Source organism: Lathyrus oleraceus, chromosome 6 (genome assembly GCF_024323335.1).
Source record: "Lathyrus oleraceus cultivar Zhongwan6 chromosome 6, CAAS_Psat_ZW6_1.0, whole genome shotgun sequence".
NCBI classification, from domain to species: Eukaryota; Viridiplantae; Streptophyta; class Magnoliopsida; order Fabales; family Fabaceae; genus Lathyrus; species Lathyrus oleraceus.
The window spans coordinates 3,285,341-3,305,628 of record NC_066584.1 but is presented as its reverse complement, the minus strand read 5'-3'; the positions used below and the strand labels follow the sequence as shown (position 1 = coordinate 3,305,628).

The 20,288-nt window shown below is 30.6% G+C and overlaps 1 protein-coding gene and 2 pseudogenes across 3 annotated transcripts; 2 read left to right on the top strand and 1 right to left on the bottom strand.

The window, feature by feature from the left end:
* The first annotated feature begins 5,868 nt into the window (after window positions 1-5,868).
* On the top strand, window positions 5,869-6,809 carry LOC127091633 (binding partner of ACD11 1-like; annotated as a pseudogene).
* A 1,909-nt stretch (window positions 6,810-8,718) lies between these two features.
* Window positions 8,719-12,499, top strand: LOC127091355 (bZIP transcription factor 29). 3 transcript variants are annotated; one of them, XM_051029974.1, is made up of 5 exons: window positions 8,719-8,845; window positions 9,000-10,360; window positions 10,459-10,591; window positions 10,719-10,803; window positions 11,941-12,499. In XM_051029974.1, the coding sequence occupies exons 2-5, from the start codon at window positions 9,189-9,191 to the stop codon at window positions 12,210-12,212; spliced, it is 1,662 nt and encodes a 553-aa protein (XP_050885931.1). In that variant the 5' UTR covers window positions 8,719-8,845; window positions 9,000-9,188; the 3' UTR covers window positions 12,213-12,499. The 3 variants fall into 3 exon arrangements, with proteins under 3 accessions (XP_050885931.1, XP_050885932.1, XP_050885930.1); XM_051029975.1 differs by having other exon boundaries at window positions 8,729-8,893; XM_051029973.1 differs by lacking the exon at window positions 8,719-8,845 and having other exon boundaries at window positions 8,900-10,360.
* Window positions 12,500-12,723: 224 nt separating this feature from the next.
* Window positions 12,724-13,970, bottom strand: LOC127091632 (cytochrome P450 83B1-like; annotated as a pseudogene).
* Window positions 13,971-20,288: the final 6,318 nt, after the last annotated feature.

Genomic DNA, 20,288 nt, shown 5'->3' with positions numbered 1-20,288 from the left:
TATTAAAAAATATTTTGGAAAATGAAAAAACAAATTATGAATTACTGTAATAGGAAATAAATCCACCCTCGTTCATTGCCTTTGTTTGTTCTTCAGAAATTGAAACCCTAATCCCCTTTTGGCAACCCCTAATATCCCAATCATTTCCATCGTTTCTTGTGTGCATTTTGTATACACCATGAAATTTATGAAATTTGTGCAATTTATTACGAAGATGAAGAAGTCTGGAAGTCAAAAGGAGAGGGTCAAATACTCTGTAAGGTATGTATTGTTGTCATTGTGGTCCCCTTAGTTTAACATTGCTAAAGTATTGTTGTGGTCCCTGGTGTTAGTTTATGTTTGTTTGATTCAATTTTTGTCAATTTTTTCCAGGTCTGCTATGAGTAATAAGATTAGGTTGTGAATACATCATAAGGGTAAATTAGTTGAGACACCTGTAAAGTGGTATGTAAATGGGGAAGTTATTGAGATGAACTGGAGTTGGGTGGTTGATTATATGTCTTACATGGAGTTAGAGGATATGATTAAGAGTGGGGTTATGTAAATATAAAGTGCTTGTGGTATTGGCACCTTGCATATAGCTTTTCTCGTGGTCTTAGACCCTTGAACAATGATCAGGATCTACTGTAGTTTTCAAAAGATGTTGTAGGATATGATGTAATAGATGTGTATGTGGAGCATAGTGTGAGGATTCCTCAGATTATTGATGATAGTGAACTAGCTGTTGAAGATGATGTACAATGCACTGGATTTAAAAGTGCAGATGTTACTGAATAAGTGAATATTGATCCTAATGGTGTTGCTGAAGAAGGAAATATTGATTCTAATGGTGTTGTTGAAGATGGTGTCACTACTGATCCTAATGGTGTTGCTGAAGAAGAAAATACTGATCCTAATGGTGTTGTTGAAGATGATGTCACTACTGATCCTAATGGTGTTGCTGAAGAAGAAAATACTGATCATAATGGTGTTGCTAAAGATGATATCATTACTGATCCTAATGGGGTTGTTGAAGAAGGAACTACTGATCCTAATGGTGTTGCTGAAGATGAAGTTACTATTGATCCTAATGTTGTTACTAAAGAAGGAACTACTTATATTGATGAAGATTATGTTGCAAGTGATGGTAGTTTTGAGGATAATGAATATCAATTTAGTGAAGAATCTGAGGAGAGTGAGATGGACTGGACTAAGGTACTTCCCCAAGAGACTTTAGGTGAGGTTTCTAGCTGCCAAAACAAGAAAGACCAGGATGAGATGGTTTATGGTGAGAGTGAGGATTCAAACCATTTATATACACCACCAGGGAGTGATGATGAGGATGAAGGCATGAAGTATCCTACCTACAAGTCTGGTCAGGGAATGAAGTTTCAACTAGGGATGATGTTTACTAACAAAGGAATGATAAAGGATGCTGCCAAGGACTATGCCATGAAGAATCAAAAGAATGTATTTATTAAGAAGAATGATTCCAAAAGGATTGTGGTTAAAAGCCCTTATGGTTGTAAGTTCTGCACGAGATTTAGCAAGAGGATTGGAAACCAGTTTTGGCAAGTTGTGACTTTAATTGAAGACCATACATACCATAGGACTGCTGACAACAGGAGTACAAAGACAAAGTGGCTTGCCAACAAGTTTGCAAGCATACTTAGACATAGTCCTTATATGAAACCACCAGGCCTCAGAGCTGAAGCTATTGAGAGATGGGGAGTGAAACTATCACAATTGTGGCCTGTAGATTATTTGAATACAGTGGCACCACCAATGACGAGGAGAGCCATAGGCAGGCCAAAAAAACATAGGAACAAGATGAATGATGAACCTAGAAATCCCCACATACTATCAAGGAGGTTTTCAACTGTCACATGTGCAAAATATGGTGCTATGGGACATAATAAGAAGAGCTGTAAAGTAAAAAGGGCAGTTGATAGAGCACTTCCAAATGGTGGTAATAAGTCAAAGAAGACTAAGAAAGTGAAAGGTGGAATGTGAACAAAAAAGTCCAAAGAAAAGAAATTGCACAAAGTTCACAGGCTCCTCAACCTACTCAAGAATAGTTTCATTAAGACTTAAGTAGTTTATGACTTATTTTGGTTGTATTGTATGACTTAAACCAATCGTACCAACCACAAATCTTAGAAGGAAATTTACCAACAACTAACCAATTCTAAGAGATGAACTTAATAGAATGGACAACTTCATCAACACATAAATATTTACCATTAAACAGGGAATTGTTTCTCCTTAACCAGATGATCCAACAAGCTGTTATCTAAAACATCCCAACCTTCTCCTTGCCAAAAGCCCGTCGCAGCTTCCCTCACGAAGACATAAGCGAAACACACTGACAAGATTGGTCAGCAAAATCACAACCCAACCACACACCTAATTTTCTCCACACAGAGCTAGCAATCGGACATGATAAGAAAATATGGAGCAAATTCTCATCCTAAGTAGAGCAAAGAACACACATAGCATCACTAACACTATTAATGATACCTTTAATCAGCAAACGAATGCAAAAGCCATATAGCTGAATATTTATTTTATTTATCTAACCTTTTTTTGTTTTAAATCAGAAACAAACGAATGCAAAAGTCATAGAAAATATATTGCATTCAACATTTGATCTTACTCAAGATCAATGAAACAAGGATCCTCAGCATTTGCTCTTCTCCAAGATATCCATCATTTGTTCTTCACCGACAGCGATGACGATGAAGAACAACATTTTTACTTTAATATTCTTGTAAAAAAATGTAGTTTGTAAGCAAATTAATTTATTAATATTCTGTGTAAATAATGTAATGAGTATTTAATATATATATATATATATATATATATATATATATATATATATATATATATATATATATATATATATATATCTTTCCTATAGGTTTTGTTATTAAACCGAGAGGTATATGACGTTAGTTTGGAAAATATAAAAAAACTATTACTGGGGTTCGAATCCATGACCATTTAAACTAACTCCTCGGTTATTTTTAAATCGAGGGGTAAGGTTCTCACTTTTCATGTCACCCTTTGTTACCTCGGCATTGTAACTGATGTGAAATCTATTTCGCGTCTGACATGACATGTGTTATTTATAGTAGTGATAAATAGGAATTTATAATCTTTCTTCATCAATACTTTGTGTGCAGCCTTTTCCTCATCTGTCACGTTTTCTTGAAGCGGTGTCAGTCCCTCCTACACAAGATCCCAAAGATCTTGACCACAAAAAATAATCTTCATCTGTTTACACCAATTCTCATATTTATGACCCTTCAGAATTGGGAGAGCTTTAGATACCAGATGTTGGAAATTCTCCAAAACCTATAGAGAGCTTCTCAACACAATTGATAATTGAAAGAAGAATAGAAAAGATGAAAATTGGGGAAGAAAGAGAATTAAGGTTTAAGAAAAAGAAGAAGAAGAGGAAATTGTTTATGCAGAATTACAGTTTGCTTTCAAACTGAGATTTTTTATTCAAGTGTGCAACTGCTCTTCTGTGTTGTGTTACAATCAATAATAGTGATTACTCCCTATTTATAGGTTGAGTTTTCTTGCTTCATAAGTAACATTCCAACTAATCTAATTCAGCTAAAGTTACAGAATTAAGCCTAAGTCAAAAATCTCCGTCGAACAACATATTTCGACATTTCGACCTTTCCTTACTTCTGTCGAGAGATCTACTTCAATATTTTTTATAAAAAAATTAAGAAACTAAAATAAACCTCAAAACTAACCGAACAAAAAAGAATATTATGCAAATTACGTTTGATAATTGTTTTAAGAATCTATCATAATTTTTTTATTCTGAATGTTATTCCTCTCAATCTAAAAAAAAACATAAAAGTACATCGCAAACAATCAAGAGGATAATAATAACATCTTTTTAATAATAGTTAATTTCTTATATAATATGTGAATGATATATATATTGTAATAATTAATTAAGTACTATACACAAGTACTATACACATAAATGTTAAATTTTTTAAATAAGAGCTTTGTGGTCCATTACATTCTTATGTATTTGGCTAAATTCAAATGCATGATATTACAATTGTGTACGAGTTTAATAATTGTGCAAAGACATTCAATTATAGGATATTAACCTTAAAAAACAAAAGTAAATTAATCAATGTTCTTCCTAAAAGTCAAAAAATAGTTTATGTATGTTTTTCTTTTTTGTGTATATTTGAATTTCCATTTGCAAAAAAAGTGATTCTAAATGTAAAATTGATTTTTCTTTTTCAACTCATTTGTTGAATGATTATCCAATAAAAAATTACTTACTTTGGTCTATAAATCTTAACACAATATTCGAGTTGAAATTCGAGATTTCCTAATTATTGAGTTATTAATGATTATTAGTAGGTGTAACAAACGGGCATGCCCGTCTCGTTTAAATTTGTTTTGTAAAAATCTGCAAAAAACTGGATGGAACATGCTTAATTAAAGGTACTTAAAGGTACAAACCTAAAATTGTTGCGCTCCGAACTAAAAGTGAGGTCGAGATGCGACTGACCCGTGGATATTGCATTTTTTAAGTTTAAAAATATAAAATTTCTGTTAATACTCGTGGCTGTAAAATTTATAAAATATGAAGTGGAATGAGACAGACACATTAGAAGGTGCGGGTCTAAACCATTTGTCTGTCTCACACTAAAATGTAAATAAAATGAGTATGTGCATCAGAATGAGTCCATTTTACCATCCTAATTATTACCATATTATCTAAAAATTTAAAAGTTATTTTATCTTCGATTTGTTTTTAGTCAAAATTAATTTTATTAAATTAATTTATTTAAAATTGTTTTTTATTACAAAGAGACACATAAGTTAAGTTATAAATCAACTAATAAAATATTTATAAATTTTAAAAAAATATCTTGTTCATCATAATAAGGGTACTATTAATAAATTTTTTGTCGTGTTAAAATAATTCAATTGGTAATCGTATATGGATATTAAAAGTAGAATGCGAGTTCGAATCTGCGATATTCCACTTGTTCATCTTTAATAAGATCAACTCCAACAACTTAATCAATTTTTTTTTTACATTCTGTCTTAAATTTTATAATTTTAGTATGCTATTTATTTGTTAATATATTTATAAATATTCAATTTTATTTTGTACTAAAAAAATTCAGATTCTATTTGATAAAAAAAACAAAGAGTATCATATTTTATTATTTTTCATATTATATTAATGAATGAGTACACATATAATAATAAAAATAATAATAAAATTGTGTTGCTATTTTATTATCAAAGTAAATTTACATTTTATTTCATTTTAGAATATCAATAATTAATTTATATTAACACATTATAAAAAATACAAAAAATATCACGGCTAGAGATTATACTCTGAATCCATAATTTATATTTATCTAATATTTTTGTATTAAATTAGATGTCACAGTTTTTTATAATTTTAAAATTGATTCTCTCAAATTGAGAATAATACATAGAAATAGATGGATAAATAATAATAATAATAATAATAATAATAATAATAATAATAATAATAATAATAATAATGATAATAGTAATAATAATAATAATAATAATAACCTTTATTTAATAATAGTTAATTATATAAATTTAACTGACATGCATAGATATTGTAAAAATTTTACACTATCAATTAATTATAATTGTTAATTTTTGTTTGATTTTTATATAATCACACTTCCTCCGTTCTTCCTCCATTCTACAATGAGTGACTCATAATTTTACATATATTAAGAAAAAAAAAGAAATGAAAGAGAAATATTTTTACTAAATTATCCATAATCATTACCTTATTAGATGTGTCATCTGTTTAAAACAGGGAGAATATATGTTTTGTTATGCATGGATGTAAGAAAGAATGAATACTCTTGATGTATAAGGATTACAGAACAATGTAAAAGAAGTCATTCATATTGCACTACTTTTTCAAACATCCTGACACCTCAAATCTAATCATAAAAGCTGTCACCAAAATATTGATTAGATTATCTGAATTCATTGGGGAATTTCTTCGATTTTTAATATAGGGTTCTTAGATAGGTGACCTATATGTCACCATATCACTGGTCGAGAAGTACCAACTTCCCCTTGAAGCTCTTCAGTAAAGTCATGTGAGTTCTTAATTATTAGTGTATCCTAGTTTGATTTATTGCGTGAATTGAAGTCATGTAGAGTTTCTAATGTACAATGTTCTTTTCTATAGACAAACCAAAATAGGGTTGTTGTTAAGAAGGCTGAAGATGTGATAAGTACCATGCTTGCGAAGGGTTTCATTTTAGGAAATGATGCAATTAACAAGACAAAATCCTTAGATGAGCGTCTTCAATTGACTTTTAATTCTTCTTCAACAGTTGCTTCCATTGATCGTAAAATTGGTTTAAGCGATAAACTAAGTATTGGAATAACCATTGTTAATGAAAATGTGAAAAAGATGGATGAAAGGTATCAGTTTTCTGGAATGACAAAGTCTGCCTATGTTATTGTTGAGCAAAAGACAAGTAGTGTTGGAACTGCTATCATGAGCAATTCTTATGTCTTAACTGAAGCGTCATGAGTGCCGAATGCGTTTAGTGCTATTGCAAAGAGAACCGAGGATGTCAGCACGATGACCAAGGAGAAGGTTGAACAAACTGCGGTGGAAAAATGCGATTATTTACAATGAAAGTAAAGGGACGGTTGATGAGTTTTCTCATATGCACTTTGAGCGGTCGTTAAACAGCGGCCATGCAGTCGTTCCTGTTAATTCCATGAATGATAGTAAAGTTGGTAATTTTCTAACTTGACCTGACTCGCAATTCCTTAGTATCCTTAAGAGCATAGCTGAATTGACCTTGATGGCATAATTATTTTCAGTATTTTCTTCAGTTGATGCAAATTTGTTGTACCGTGAAAAGTCTTGTCGATTGTTATATCGATGTAAAGGTTTATCCTACAGATATGATTCATATACATGAACATACCTTCATGCATAACAAAACATATATTCTCACTATTTTAAACAGACCACACATCTAATCAGGTAAAATACAAGAAGTAGAAGTTAAAGCTGATGCAATTTTACTCTTAAGCAAGTTCCACATTAATTTTGTTTCAAATATTGGAAAAGTTTATAAAGCTTCAATATACATAAATTATTGCTTAAGTGAAATAGAATGATAATGGGTCTATTGGACTATTGATGTATCTAATGGGCTTTAATTTTAAAGATTTTAACTAATTATTTAGTTTAGAAACATATTAATTCATTTAAAAATATATTAATTAATAATTATCCTAGTCACCATTGCCACATAATAAAAATATATTTTTTTATCCCAATCATCAATGTCACGTATGTAAAAGTGGAGGGACCATAAAAATCAAAGACCACCAAAATTAAGGGACTAAAGTCACATATTTTATAATAGGGGACCAATTGTTTCAAACGTCCAAACTAGGGATCAAAAATGCATTTAAGCCTATTTTTTTTGTTCAAATAAGTCCCTCATTGTGGGATGTGAATGATTGTGATTCATCGATTATATAAAACTTTTTAGATTAACTATGCATACCAATTAAAATCTAATTACTCAGTTTCAAAATAACCGTCATGTTAGAGAAAAAATATTTCAAAATCAATATCTTGAAATGATTTTTATTTTTTCAACTGTGTCATCTAATTATTATTTCGTAGACTAATTCTAACCCATTAATAAGATTAATTTAATAAAACTACAATATTTTACGATAATATTATTGAATTTCTTATTTCGCGGTAAGAAATCTTAAATGATAGTCATTTTAAAACGGTTGAAATATATAATACGTGGTTGATATATATTTTTTAATTTTATTTCATTTTTTATATAGAAAAATATTTTTTCATTCTTTTCCATATTTGATTGTTCATGTTTATGAAATATTATCTTTTGTATGAGAAATTAAAGTTTTTACTAATTTTTTTACATGAAAAGAACGGGTCTTGAATCTATAATTAAAAAGAGATGTAAATCACGTGAAGCGGTGATTGCTGACGTATGAAAACGCGTTTATCAACAACTACTTCTGTGAAAAACCAAAACTTCAATAGTCAAACTTTGTTGAATTCTCAGAATAATCAAACTTAAATAATAATTAAAACATAAAACAAAACAAGGCGGAAAACAAGGAAAATAATAAACTATCTATGTCCTAACCAACTTTAATTGATTAATTTAAAAAAAAATCACTCTTATGTTTTCAACAAAAATAAAAAATTAATGTATCTTCATTAATTTTGACCTCTCAATTTAATGAACATTAACCTCTTATTTTAATCAATTTTATTTAATTAACAAAGAATTTAGCAATTTATTTTTAATTTTTTTCATTATTAATTAGATAAAAATAAATTAATATGATACATTTTAAAAATTAAAAAATCAATATAGACTATTATATTAAATCAAGAGAACAAAATAAATCCAAAATTAACATATAGTTAAAAAACATATTAAGCCAAAATTAAATTTAAATTGTTACTTAAATGCATTCAGACTAAATTTTATAAAGGTTTTTTTTTACTTACACATGAAATCAAAGAGAATATTAATTTAAAAAATATAATAGAAGAAAAAAGTTACGTTAATAGTTTAAAAAATAAAAAATAAAAGAGTTTTTCAAAATATATAATTTAATTTACAAATTCTGCAGTATAAATTGGCATGTTATCACTATCAAACATAACCTATATTTCGTTTTCAGACAAAGAAAATGTTTTTCTCATCTAAACGCATTTCAACCCTTTTTCAACCGCTGATATTCTTTCTCTTGTTCACCACCACCGTTGGATTTTTCTGAGGTATAAAACTCTCTCTCTCTTAAGCTTCTTCTACAAGATTAATTAGTGGTAAGTCTTTGTCATTTTGGTTTTGTATAAACAAGATAGGGTTTTCCATTTTTTTCATTTTTATTTTTACATTTTAATCATATCAAAAACTAACTATGATGACCAGGTACATAATCTACTGTAATTAGTGCAACCTTTCATCAATCATTTGAAGTTTAAGGTTTGTTTTGGTTTGGTTCATTCATCTACTTCTTTATATTTTGATTATTTGATTGATTGATTGATTAGTAGTTGTGGTTGTTGTGAGTAGAAAAGTTATAGTGCTTGATAAGTGTTTGATTTAATGCATGAATGAATGGAAGCTTTTGATCAAAGAGGTAGTGGTAGTAATAATCAAAAAATTATTCATGCATTTAGTTCTTCTTCATTAGCTTCATCTCCCAAACCCCCAATTCAATTGAATTCTATGCCTATCAATCAAGTTAATCAAATGGGTTTTCCTGAAAATCACAAAAGTTATAGTATTGGTATACCACCCTCACACCCTAATACCAATACCAGTTTATCACCTAAACCTTCATCCGCTTATCCCCAGTTTTTGTCTTCTTCACAACCCCAAACCCATTCTAGGTCTTTGTCTCAGCCCACTTTTCTCTCTCTAGATTCCTTTTCACTGCCTCCATTGAGTCCTTCACTTTATCCTTTAAGTCCCTCCCCTTTTTTGGACTCGGGTTCTAAAGATGTTTCCATGGAGGAAAACTTGGCTGCCTCTCATGCTCCTTCGCCTAACCGTGGTCATGCTGTTCAGCATGGACATTGTCTTCCACCTCGTAAAGGGCATAGACGCTCTAGCAGTGATACGCCTTTAGGGATCTCGGAATTTGTTAACTCTGTCCCTCAGTCGGGGAGTGATCGTCAGAATTTGGTTTCTGGAGGGGAAAAATTTGGTTCTGAGAAGCCAATTCAGTTGGTGTTGAAGGATAGGAGCTGTCTCGATGGATTTGGGAGAGAGAGTTTTAATGCGAGGAAAGAGGACGATGCAGCTGCAATGGATGATTTGTTTAGTGCCTATATGAATTTGGAGAATATGAATAATATGAGTTTTTCTGGTATGGAAGATAGCCGAACTAGTGGTTCAAAGACGGTTGAAAGCAGTGATAATGAAGCTGAGAGTCATGTAAAAGGAATCAGTTCTAAGGGTGCGAGTTCAAGCTGTTCAGATGAGAGGAGGGAAGGAATCAAGAGGAGTTCTAATGGAGATATTGTATCCACTACTCGACATAGGAGAAGTTTCTCATTGGATGGCTCCATTGGAAATTTTCATATTGAAGATGGATCGCCTAAGCTTCCTCCTTTACAAGGTCGAGCTGGTCGACACTCGCCTAGCAATTCAATGGACAGTAGTAAAACAGCGGAAATTGGCATGGAGTTTGGAAATGGTGAGTTCAGCTCCGAGGAGATGAAGAAGATAATGGAAAATGATAAACTTGCTGAAATTGCCCTGTCTGATCCCAAGCGTGCGAAGAGGTAAGATTGGTATTTCTAGATTCCTTGTTTCTGTGTCTTATTGAAAAAAATTAAAAATTAAAACTATGAGTTGTCATTAATGTTGAATTCTCTTATAGGATTTTGGCCAATCGTCTATCAGCTGCTCGCTCTAAAGAGCGGAAGACGAAATATATTTCTGAATTAGAGCACAAGGTCCAAACTCTTCAGACAGAGACTACTACATTGTCTACTCAGTATACCAAATTACAGGTGTGTATCATCTGAGTTGAGCTGAGGTTTCCTTTTCTTCGGATTGTGGATCATATTTTATTGGCATAAATCACGTAGGCTACCGTTAATTCATTGATCTTTACTTTTTTATCGCACCTGTATCCAGATGGATCATGTGGAGCTTAAGAATGAGCATAACGAGTACAAATTGAGGCTTCAATCCTTGGAGCAACAATCCCAACTGAAAGATGGTATGTGTATGCATTTTCCTTCTACTTTATGTTTTGGTTAGCTTAAATCTATTTTAACTTATTCCTCCCTTTGAAGTGCAAACTGTTTATTTTTTAAGTGGATGATTGTGTTTTTTTATTTTTACGGAAATGACCTGCATATATGATCATGCTCAAAGATGTCTGTTTTTCTCTATTTAGATGGATTTTATGCGGAATAATAGTCTTTTACTTTGATATTTTTAAGTGTTTGAATGTAGTAATTCAATTTTTTGAAATGGTTTTGTTAACCGAAGAAAAAACAAATGACTTTTGATCCAATCTTGTTCAACAATCTCTGCACAGCTGCACCTTTTACGTTTTCCTGCCTAGCATAAGAATTTGATTTCATCTTGAGTAATATCTGCATATTTGGAACCCAATTGCTCTTTGTACTAGTACTACTCTGTTCTGAAGCTCTGTTTTGCGTGTTATATCACTTTAAAACTGTATATATGTTTTCGTCTTCAATCAAGCGCAATAGAAACAACAATTACCAAGCTTGATGGGATCAGCTATACGGTTCAAATGACGTCATAATTTTCCATCTTAGTATCATGTGTTAAGTTCAATGATATATTGTTTACCTTCACTATAATCAATCATGGATCGCTTAGTCTGTTAAATTCCGCTATGCTACAAGGCTATAGTAGAGTTATACTAAAGCCTTTATTTGACAGCACGTTATACTCGATAGTGAACAGTAATTATTTGTTCAAATTCGCAATGAAATAGCGGCCTCTATTTGACACCATTAGTTACCTATAAATTCTCTTTATGGTTTGGCCTTTTGTTGTACTTGATCTCTCGGTACACCTAATTATTATACTTATTGTTGTCAGACCATCTTTCAGTTGGTCAACCTTCCTTAGATGTTAAATAGCCGCTATAGTGGCTCTATACCGCCAGAGCATAGCGGCCGCTATTGTTCCGCAATACGCTAGCGAGTACAAATGTTATCAAATAGACACTATAGCAGCTTGGACATGATTCTATTTATCTCCATTTCACCACCATCCCTCTAGAAGCACTTTTCTATTTTGATTTTGTGCTGAAATTGAACATCTCCACCAGACCAAATATTTAGCTATGTATTCATCTGTGTTCTTATTTTGGCAGCTCTGAACGAGACTTTGGATGCTGAAGTCCGGCGCTTAAGACGCACCGTAGCAGATCTTGGCGGAGAGTCCCTCCTCTCTAGTCTCATGACTCGGCAGCTAGTTATTAACCAGCAAATGCTCCAGTCACAGCAACAGCAGCCAAACCAGCTTAGAAATTATCAACCGCAAAACAGCCAATCTCTGGAAGAAACGCAGACTCAGATGCAGCAGAATATTCAACGCAATCATGAATTCCAAACCCAGCATCAGAATGGCAAAACTACTGCATAATCTTCAGTAAAAGCTTCAAAACCAATTCATGATTGTATATGGTTTCCCTTGATTCAAACATATTTTTTTATATGTAGCTGATGGCTTATAATCAGTTGTATATTAAGCAGTGAACTACACCAGTTTGCCTATTTAGGCCTGTTCATTATCTCTAGACTTTAGTTTAAAATAATTTTACCCATGTTTGAACTGGGAATGTTTTTTCATGTGGAACTGGTAATGTTTTTTCATGTTGATATACCCTTTTGGTCATATTATGAATACATTATACACACATCTTGGTATCACTATCAGCTATATGTTCAAATTTGAATGGTTCAACTAGTAAAATGTTTAATGTCAAAGTACATGATAATAGAGAATTTAAATATAAAAATGCTATTGTCGGTGTTGAATTAATTTAGAATCGAATTAAAATTGAACATGTGCTTGTGTTGAATTAGTTTAGAATAAAATGAAGATTGTCAAAGTCATATTAAAAAAATACAATATAAAAATCCCTCTACATGTACACATTTTGACAATGACTTTACTCTTTTAAGAATCATTATTTTATGTATAGTAAGTCATGCACATTGTTGACTAAATATTTTTTTTTAGCAATATATCCAATACAAAAAATAATATAGCAAATATGATAATTTTTTTATGAATATTATTTAGCATTGAAATTTCAAGGCACGGAATAAAACAGAACAAATAGTCAATAGTACACACACTAAGGTTTTCTTTTCCTAGGAACAAGATAAAGATCAATTTTCTTATGCATAGTAATTCCTGGTTTCACTTGTGTATCCAAAACCTCTTCCTCATAAGGTAGTTTCCAATCAAAACAATGAAGAATATTAGCAAGTGAAAGTTCAACAGTCACAACTCCCATGTTCATTGCAGGACACATTCTTCTTCCACTTCCAAATGGAATCAACTCAAAATCCTTCCCTTTAAAATCAACTCCACTCATAAAGAATCTTTCAGGATAAAACTCTTCTGCATCTTCCCAATTCTCAGAATCTCTTGCTATGGCCCATGCATTAACATATACTAGAGTTTTTGGTTTAATCTCATAACCATCTATGTTACAATTTTCTAATGTTTCTCTTGGTAATAGTAATGGTGATGGAGGGAATAGTCTTAATGTCTCTTTCACCACTGATTTAAGATAAGGTAGCTTTTCAATATCATCTTCATATAAGTTTCTCATTTCCATTTGAACCTTGTTCATCACTCTTGGATTGTTCATCAATGCTGTCATAGCCCAAACCACTATTGCTGCACTTGTGTCTGTTCCTGCTATAAAGATATTCTGCATATATAAAATATGAATATGTTTTAATTAACTCATAAACACGACAACATAAAATAAAATTCACCCAACAAAGCTTGAGCTTCATTAAGCAAAACATGTAATCTACTTTTCCTTTCTCCACTTCCCAATTCAACTTCTCCATAATCAAAATCACACTTTTTCCCAAAAGCTATCTTACATATAAGTGTATTTGTGAAAGACATCATTGCTTCACTCAAGTTAACACCTTTCTCATCACCATCATATTGTGACAACTTTTGAATCAATAGGGCCACTTCATTTTCTCTAACAGGCCTAAAAGATTCAACATGCCGAGAACTAAAGAGATGAAGAACACAGTTTTTTCATTTCTCTCCAATAAGGACTATAATTGTGTTTTAATTAACCCAAATCGTGAGGATATTGTGTTTCAGTGAAACAACTTTCAAAACGTAAAGTAACCTTTGCAACATTATAGTAATGTCTCTTTCCTACTATAGCTCCTTTTTATAAAATGTTATATTTAAATTATGTAATTTTAATAATAAAATTAATATTTTCTCTCATTTTTATTATTAAAACAAGTTTATTTTTTAAATTTATTGAACAAGTAATTTTATTCTAAATATATTAATTTTTTTAATAAATTTTAAAAATCAAAATTTTCAAATGCGAATATAATATATTTATTAAAATATTCTTATTAATTATAATAAAAAAATATCTAAATAAAATTTAAAATTTAAAATTAAAATTATACTAGCAAAAATAATATATTAATAATATAAAGAGATGATTACTTTAATATTAATAATATAAAGAGATGATTACTTTAAAAGACGAAGAAAATGTATAAATGTGAGAAGTTTTTATGAAACTAAGAGAATACTATTAGACAGTAATTCAGTCTTAGAAGTTAGAAATTAATTATAATGTTGCTTTTACAATTATAATTAAATTCACATGTAATTACTGCTAGTGTGGTTCCGGCTAGTTATATATATCTGGTTATTATTAACATTCTATATGGTTATTAACTAGAAATTAGTTTGTTAATAGTATGATCCTATATAAATGATGTAACACATGTTTGTAACATACATAATTCCATTCCAATAAATTCTCTTTCAATTGCTTTTAATTCACTCTTAATTTCCTTAATTTCAAGTAACTTAGAACATAAGTCACCTAATAAATTGGTATCAAAGGATCGTTCGATCCTCAATCTCCATCCATGCTAAATGAAAACACAATCTCCAATCAAATTTCAATCAATCTAGCAATTTTCAAGAGAAAACATTATAGATGGTGTGCGCAGATGAAAATCATATCTATCTTTCAAGATGTGTTTGAAATCGTGGACGATGGTTTCTTGACATTATAGAAAAATGATGTTAAGGCACAAAGAGCTACTCATCGTGAAATGAGCAAGAAATATGAGAAATACGTGTTCTTGATCCATGAGTGTGTGGATTCAAATGTCTTTTGAGAAGATAATTGAGCAAGAAACGACCAATGATCAGTAGGATACTCTAAACAAGTTGTATGGCGGAGATGAAAAATTAAAGAAAGTCAAGTTGTGATCCTTGAGAAAAAAGTATGAGAGTTTCTAGATGAATAACAATGAAGCAATTGTTGAGTTCTTCTCAAAATTGGTGATTTTGATCAATCAAATGAAGTCGTGTATATTTTAAACTATAGAAAGTGGAGAAGGTTCTAAGAGTTCTCCCTACCAAGTTTGATCACATTGTTGTGGCTATTGAAGAGTAGAAAGATTTGTCAAAAATAAAGATTAAAGAATTGCAAGCATCTTCTAGAGTTCATGAGTTAAGGATGAAACAAAGAGATTCATAGAAGGTGTCTGATCAAGTTTTGTAGGCCAAATTTTTTAAGAAAATGAAAGAAGACTCCTTATGTTATAGAATGACGAGGGTGCATCAATCATATGACAAGAAATAAAGATCGGTTCAACAAGATTTATGAATCATTAAGATGTGTCAATATTTAAGAAACCATAACAAAACATTTGGGAAACTTTATGTATATTATTCACCTCTTAAACTTTGTTACAAAGTACTATCTTTTATACAAGTTTGAAACTATGATAGCTAATTAATGGATAGTACCCTCCCTCAAGTTGGACTTGGTGAAGTGTGAATATCACAAAGTTGCAACTTGGACAATATAGATTGAAAGAGGATGCATAGTGTAGGGGTTAGGTGAATATTGTCATACCCCAATTTTGTCTCACTTTTTTTTTCCTTTTGTTCGGGCTAAATTCATCTGATGCACCATAAAAAGTTTCATCTGATCAACCTTACATTTCATTTTACTTAATTATTCAAAGGTTCTTCGTTAATATTTATATTTTGTTGGTTTGTGACTTATAATTGACTATTGATTGACTTTGATCATTTTAATATTGTTAATCATGTTCTAAAAAATGTTGACTTTTACTATTATTATTGACTTTTTCCATGTGTTGACTTTTATCATAACTGTTGACTTTATCATTATCATTGAATTTTAATTATTATTGACTTTTCATCACTGATTCAATGTTATTGACTATGAATCGTTGTGAACATTAATCATTGTTGACTATTTCCCTATTATTTTCACTTTGACCATGCTTTGACTTTTGTTGATTTTTTGGAAAGAAATGAAATATCTCCATTCATGACTAATTGGAATACATTATAAGTATCACAAACTTTATTACAAGGAAAGAGATCAATTACAAGAAAAACTGTAAATTTTGGTATAGTTGACTTTCGAGTCAACTGATGACCATTGACTCGATTTTAACTCCTGAATTTTCCTAGACCTATTCTACAAATATTTGACCAAATGACTCATAATTATTCATCAAAAATCAATTATTCTATGATTATGTTATAAATGTTGATTTCTAACAACTCAAGATTTCATCTTTCATCAAGCTCCATTCTCATGGTTTTTTCTTCATTCTCTGGTGTCCCCTCAAGGTCATACTTCCACCATAATGCTCACTTTAATACAAGGAAGAAGGTACACCAAGTTAGACATTTATATCATGGATTAAAATCATCAAAATACTATGAAAAAGTCATAAACAATTATGTCCTACTTCACAAAATTTTGCCCTACTTCACAAAAATTATGCACTATTCCTTAAATTCAATACTTTTTTTCAACAGTTTCCAACATTGATTCATTTTCAAAAAGTCGGAATTTGATTCATAAGTTTACACGATTCAAACGTGCATTTTTTCAATGCAAAATCACTTCTCAAAAGCACTTAAAGTCATGAGATAATTCACCAAAAATTCATGAGCAAAAACATCCAAAAATTCCAAGTATCATGCATAATAACCAATGACCTTCTAATCTTACATTCCAATTTGATACTTTTTGTAAAAATCAAGCATCATTGATCTCTAAATACCTATGCATTCATAACTATTCAATTACACAATTTACCCTTAACTATCATAACTAACAAACTAACACAAATTCCAACTTCCATTTTCAACCAAATCTCCATTCAATCCTAGCCATTCATAAAAATCAATCCAATGATTTGAAATAGTGATCCGCAACTAAAGCTTAAATTAATTTCCAACCATTGATAAATCTCTTACTTGGATCACAATCCAATGGTCCTCATTCAACCACAAAACATATATAAGCAAGTTATTTTCACAATTTGGGGAGACTAGAAAAGAAAACATTTTTCACCATTTTTTCTCACAATTCTCTCTTTTCTCCCTCACCATCACCAAAATTAAATTTCTCACCATTTAGAACTTCACATTGAAGTTCTAAGTTTGGTGGAACTTAGCCACAATCAAATCTCAATAATTCATCAATCAAAATTTATTTTCATCATTCAAGATTCAACATCAAGTTTCAATAATTCAAGCAACATCAAGTTTCTAAAATTCAACCAAATTTATACAATCATCAAAGCTTCTACATTCATCATCTATATTCAACCATAATCATCAAGGAAAGAGTAATTGAAAGCATAGCAAAAAGGCTTACTTTCAAACTTTTCCGGATTTCTCTTCGACACTCTGTTAGCAATCTTAAACCGGAGCAAATCTCCACTTCATAGATAATTCTTCACCTATTTTCTTCCATACCATTTTCATAAGTTGTTGGGTGCTTCTTGCGATTAATTTAACATACAACCAAAAATAACTTATTTAGAAAAACACTTATTTCACAAAAAAAACAAATTCAAGTAGCATAAAAATCAACATAGCATAATTTCTAATATAGTTTAGCATATAACTGAATTAGGCATTGTATTAGCGGAGAGTTTGGACATAAATATCTTATTAGAATAATCACTTATATGAGCCAAAAAAACCAATTTTGACATAGAACACAAAAAGCTCTCTCCTTGAATTTTCAAAACCCAAATCAAAATCCCATGAATGAATTAGTATAGAATTAGCATTAGAATCATAAAACCCATGAAAATCCACACTACCAACTCTATTTTTGGACCAATTTGAAGAAAAAAGAAAAGAAATATGTGGTTACTAACACAATATGTGGTTTATACTAGTTATACATGTGGTTACTACTAACACAATATGTGGTTATTAACTAGAAGTTAGTTAATAATATGATCATATATAAATGATGTAACTAATGTTTGTAATATACACTCAATTCCATTCCAATAATACTTCTCCCACTCAATTGCTTTTAATTCTCTCTTAATTTCTTCAATTTACAAGTAACTTTAAACATAAGTTACCTAGCAAATACAATATTAATTGACATGAACATTAATTGACATGAAAGATATTGTTATATTACAAATTAAAGATCCAAGGTGAATTTGGGAACAAGGAATCCAAAAATTCATTATTGATGCTACATTTGTCTTTATTTACTTTCTATTTTATGTAAGGCTACCATGAGTATATGTAGCTAAATCTATCTTTTGTTAGGACTAGCTTTAATTATTTGTACACTAATGTATTAAAATTGATCTAGTGATTATATATATTATTGTTAATCACGATATCATTGTTTATCATTATTCTTACCGCATTCATAAATGAGGAATTCATAATATGATTTTTTGATTTAGATTGACATTGTAAAATTCCTTTTAAATATTGGTATATGATGATTCATCTCTTAAAAAAACTAAAATCTAATCATGTTTTAGTGTAATAGACGTTGGAAAATTATGTCCTACTTTAAACAACTCTGCTCTTACATACCTCGTGCATGAGGAATTATAGACTGCTACATTATAGCTAAATCTCATTAAACATAAATGGTCTCGTCCCATTAGGCCCCGTTTGAAAAAGGGAACAAAGAAAACTAAAAAGAGGTTGGATGTAACAAAACACATGTCAGACGTGGGGAGAGCTTGCCATGTTCCCATTATGTTAAGAGGCGACACGTCAAGCACTTCCTTAACAACTAACAAGATTCTTGTCATAATCAGATAGGCCTAAGTCTCGCTGATTGACTAACCACCTCACTTACATTAAAGGTATAAGCCATTCACCAAGCTCCCTAATAGGTCAAATTCGGGTTGTGTGTGATCGATGTTATAAACAAAAAAATTGATATTCCTCAACGTGGGGATAAATTTATAAATACCTAACTCATAAGTTAGGTCATGGTATAACTTATTCGCATACCAGAAACCTAAAGGTTTGTTGCTTGTCTTATTGTAGGGCGTGTCACCTCTATTATACTCAACACAAGTATAATTGGTGTCCACCGTAGGGTTTAGTAATACAGACCTGAATCACACTATTCCTAAGAAATCTTTCGATTAGCTCAGTAGAAAGAAAGAGAGTGGAAAATCTTAATATTTCTATTTGACTATGTGTAAGTATTTACTATATTGGGTTGTCCTAAAGTTGCTTCACCAAAAAGAAAGAAAGAAATGGAGTTAAAAAGTATGACATTTAGTCATCATGTAACTTTGATGAGCATTTTCATGTATTTTGAACTATTATTAGTATAATTAGTCTTATTTTTAGTGGATAAATTGGTAGTATTTGAGAATTGGAGAAAATATTATATAAAGAGAAAAAGGTTGAAGAATTTGTGAGAAAATTGGCAAATAGATTCTGGAAAAATTATATCTTAAATCATGCCACGATCCTGCATCCCTTTAACCAATCGTGCCACAACAAAAAGGATCGTGATGCAATCCTACAAATACAAGCCCAACAAATTGTGACGCAAAAAAAAATCGTCGTACGATTCTTTATGCGTTTTGATTCCTTTAAAAGAGAAAACAGATAATTTGCAGGGGTTGGAAATTTGGAAGAATAATTTTTACGACAAGGAAGTGAAAATCAACTATATAAGTGAAAATCAACTCTAAAGTTCTTACGAAGATTTTGGCCGTTGAAGACCAAATTCTGCTATGAGTTCCATGTATTCTTTCTTTAAACTTATTGCTATGAAATTTTATACTATGAGTAACTAAATTATTTTATATTAGGTTTTATGAGATGAAAATCTTTTGATCTGCTAAGACATGTGGCTGGCTTTGTATTATTTACATATATTGACATTCTCTTGTTTATTCAATCAATCTTGTCATATTGCTTTTTGTGTATTGACGAACATATGAATTGAACATAAGTTTATAGCAATTGCTCAAATTTAATAGTTGATTTAGGAATAAATAATTATGATTTTGTGGCTCAAAAATCAAATAATTGTTATCGTACATTTTAGTTTTGAAGTGACCTAAGGCTAAGCAGTTATAGTTGAAAAGAGTGAGTTATACACCAAAGAATTGAGTATAGCAATCG

Coding starts and splice junctions, on each gene's coding strand:
- LOC127091355 (XM_051029974.1), top strand. CDS start 9,189: ATGGAAGCTTTTGATCAAAGAGGTAGTGGTAGTAATAATCAAAAAATT. Junction 10,361..10,458: donor GATCCCAAGCGTGCGAAGAG/GTAAGATTGGTA, acceptor ATTCTCTTATAG/GATTTTGGCCAATCGTCTAT. Junction 10,804..11,940: donor ACAATCCCAACTGAAAGATG/GTATGTGTATGC, acceptor TTATTTTGGCAG/CTCTGAACGAGACTTTGGAT.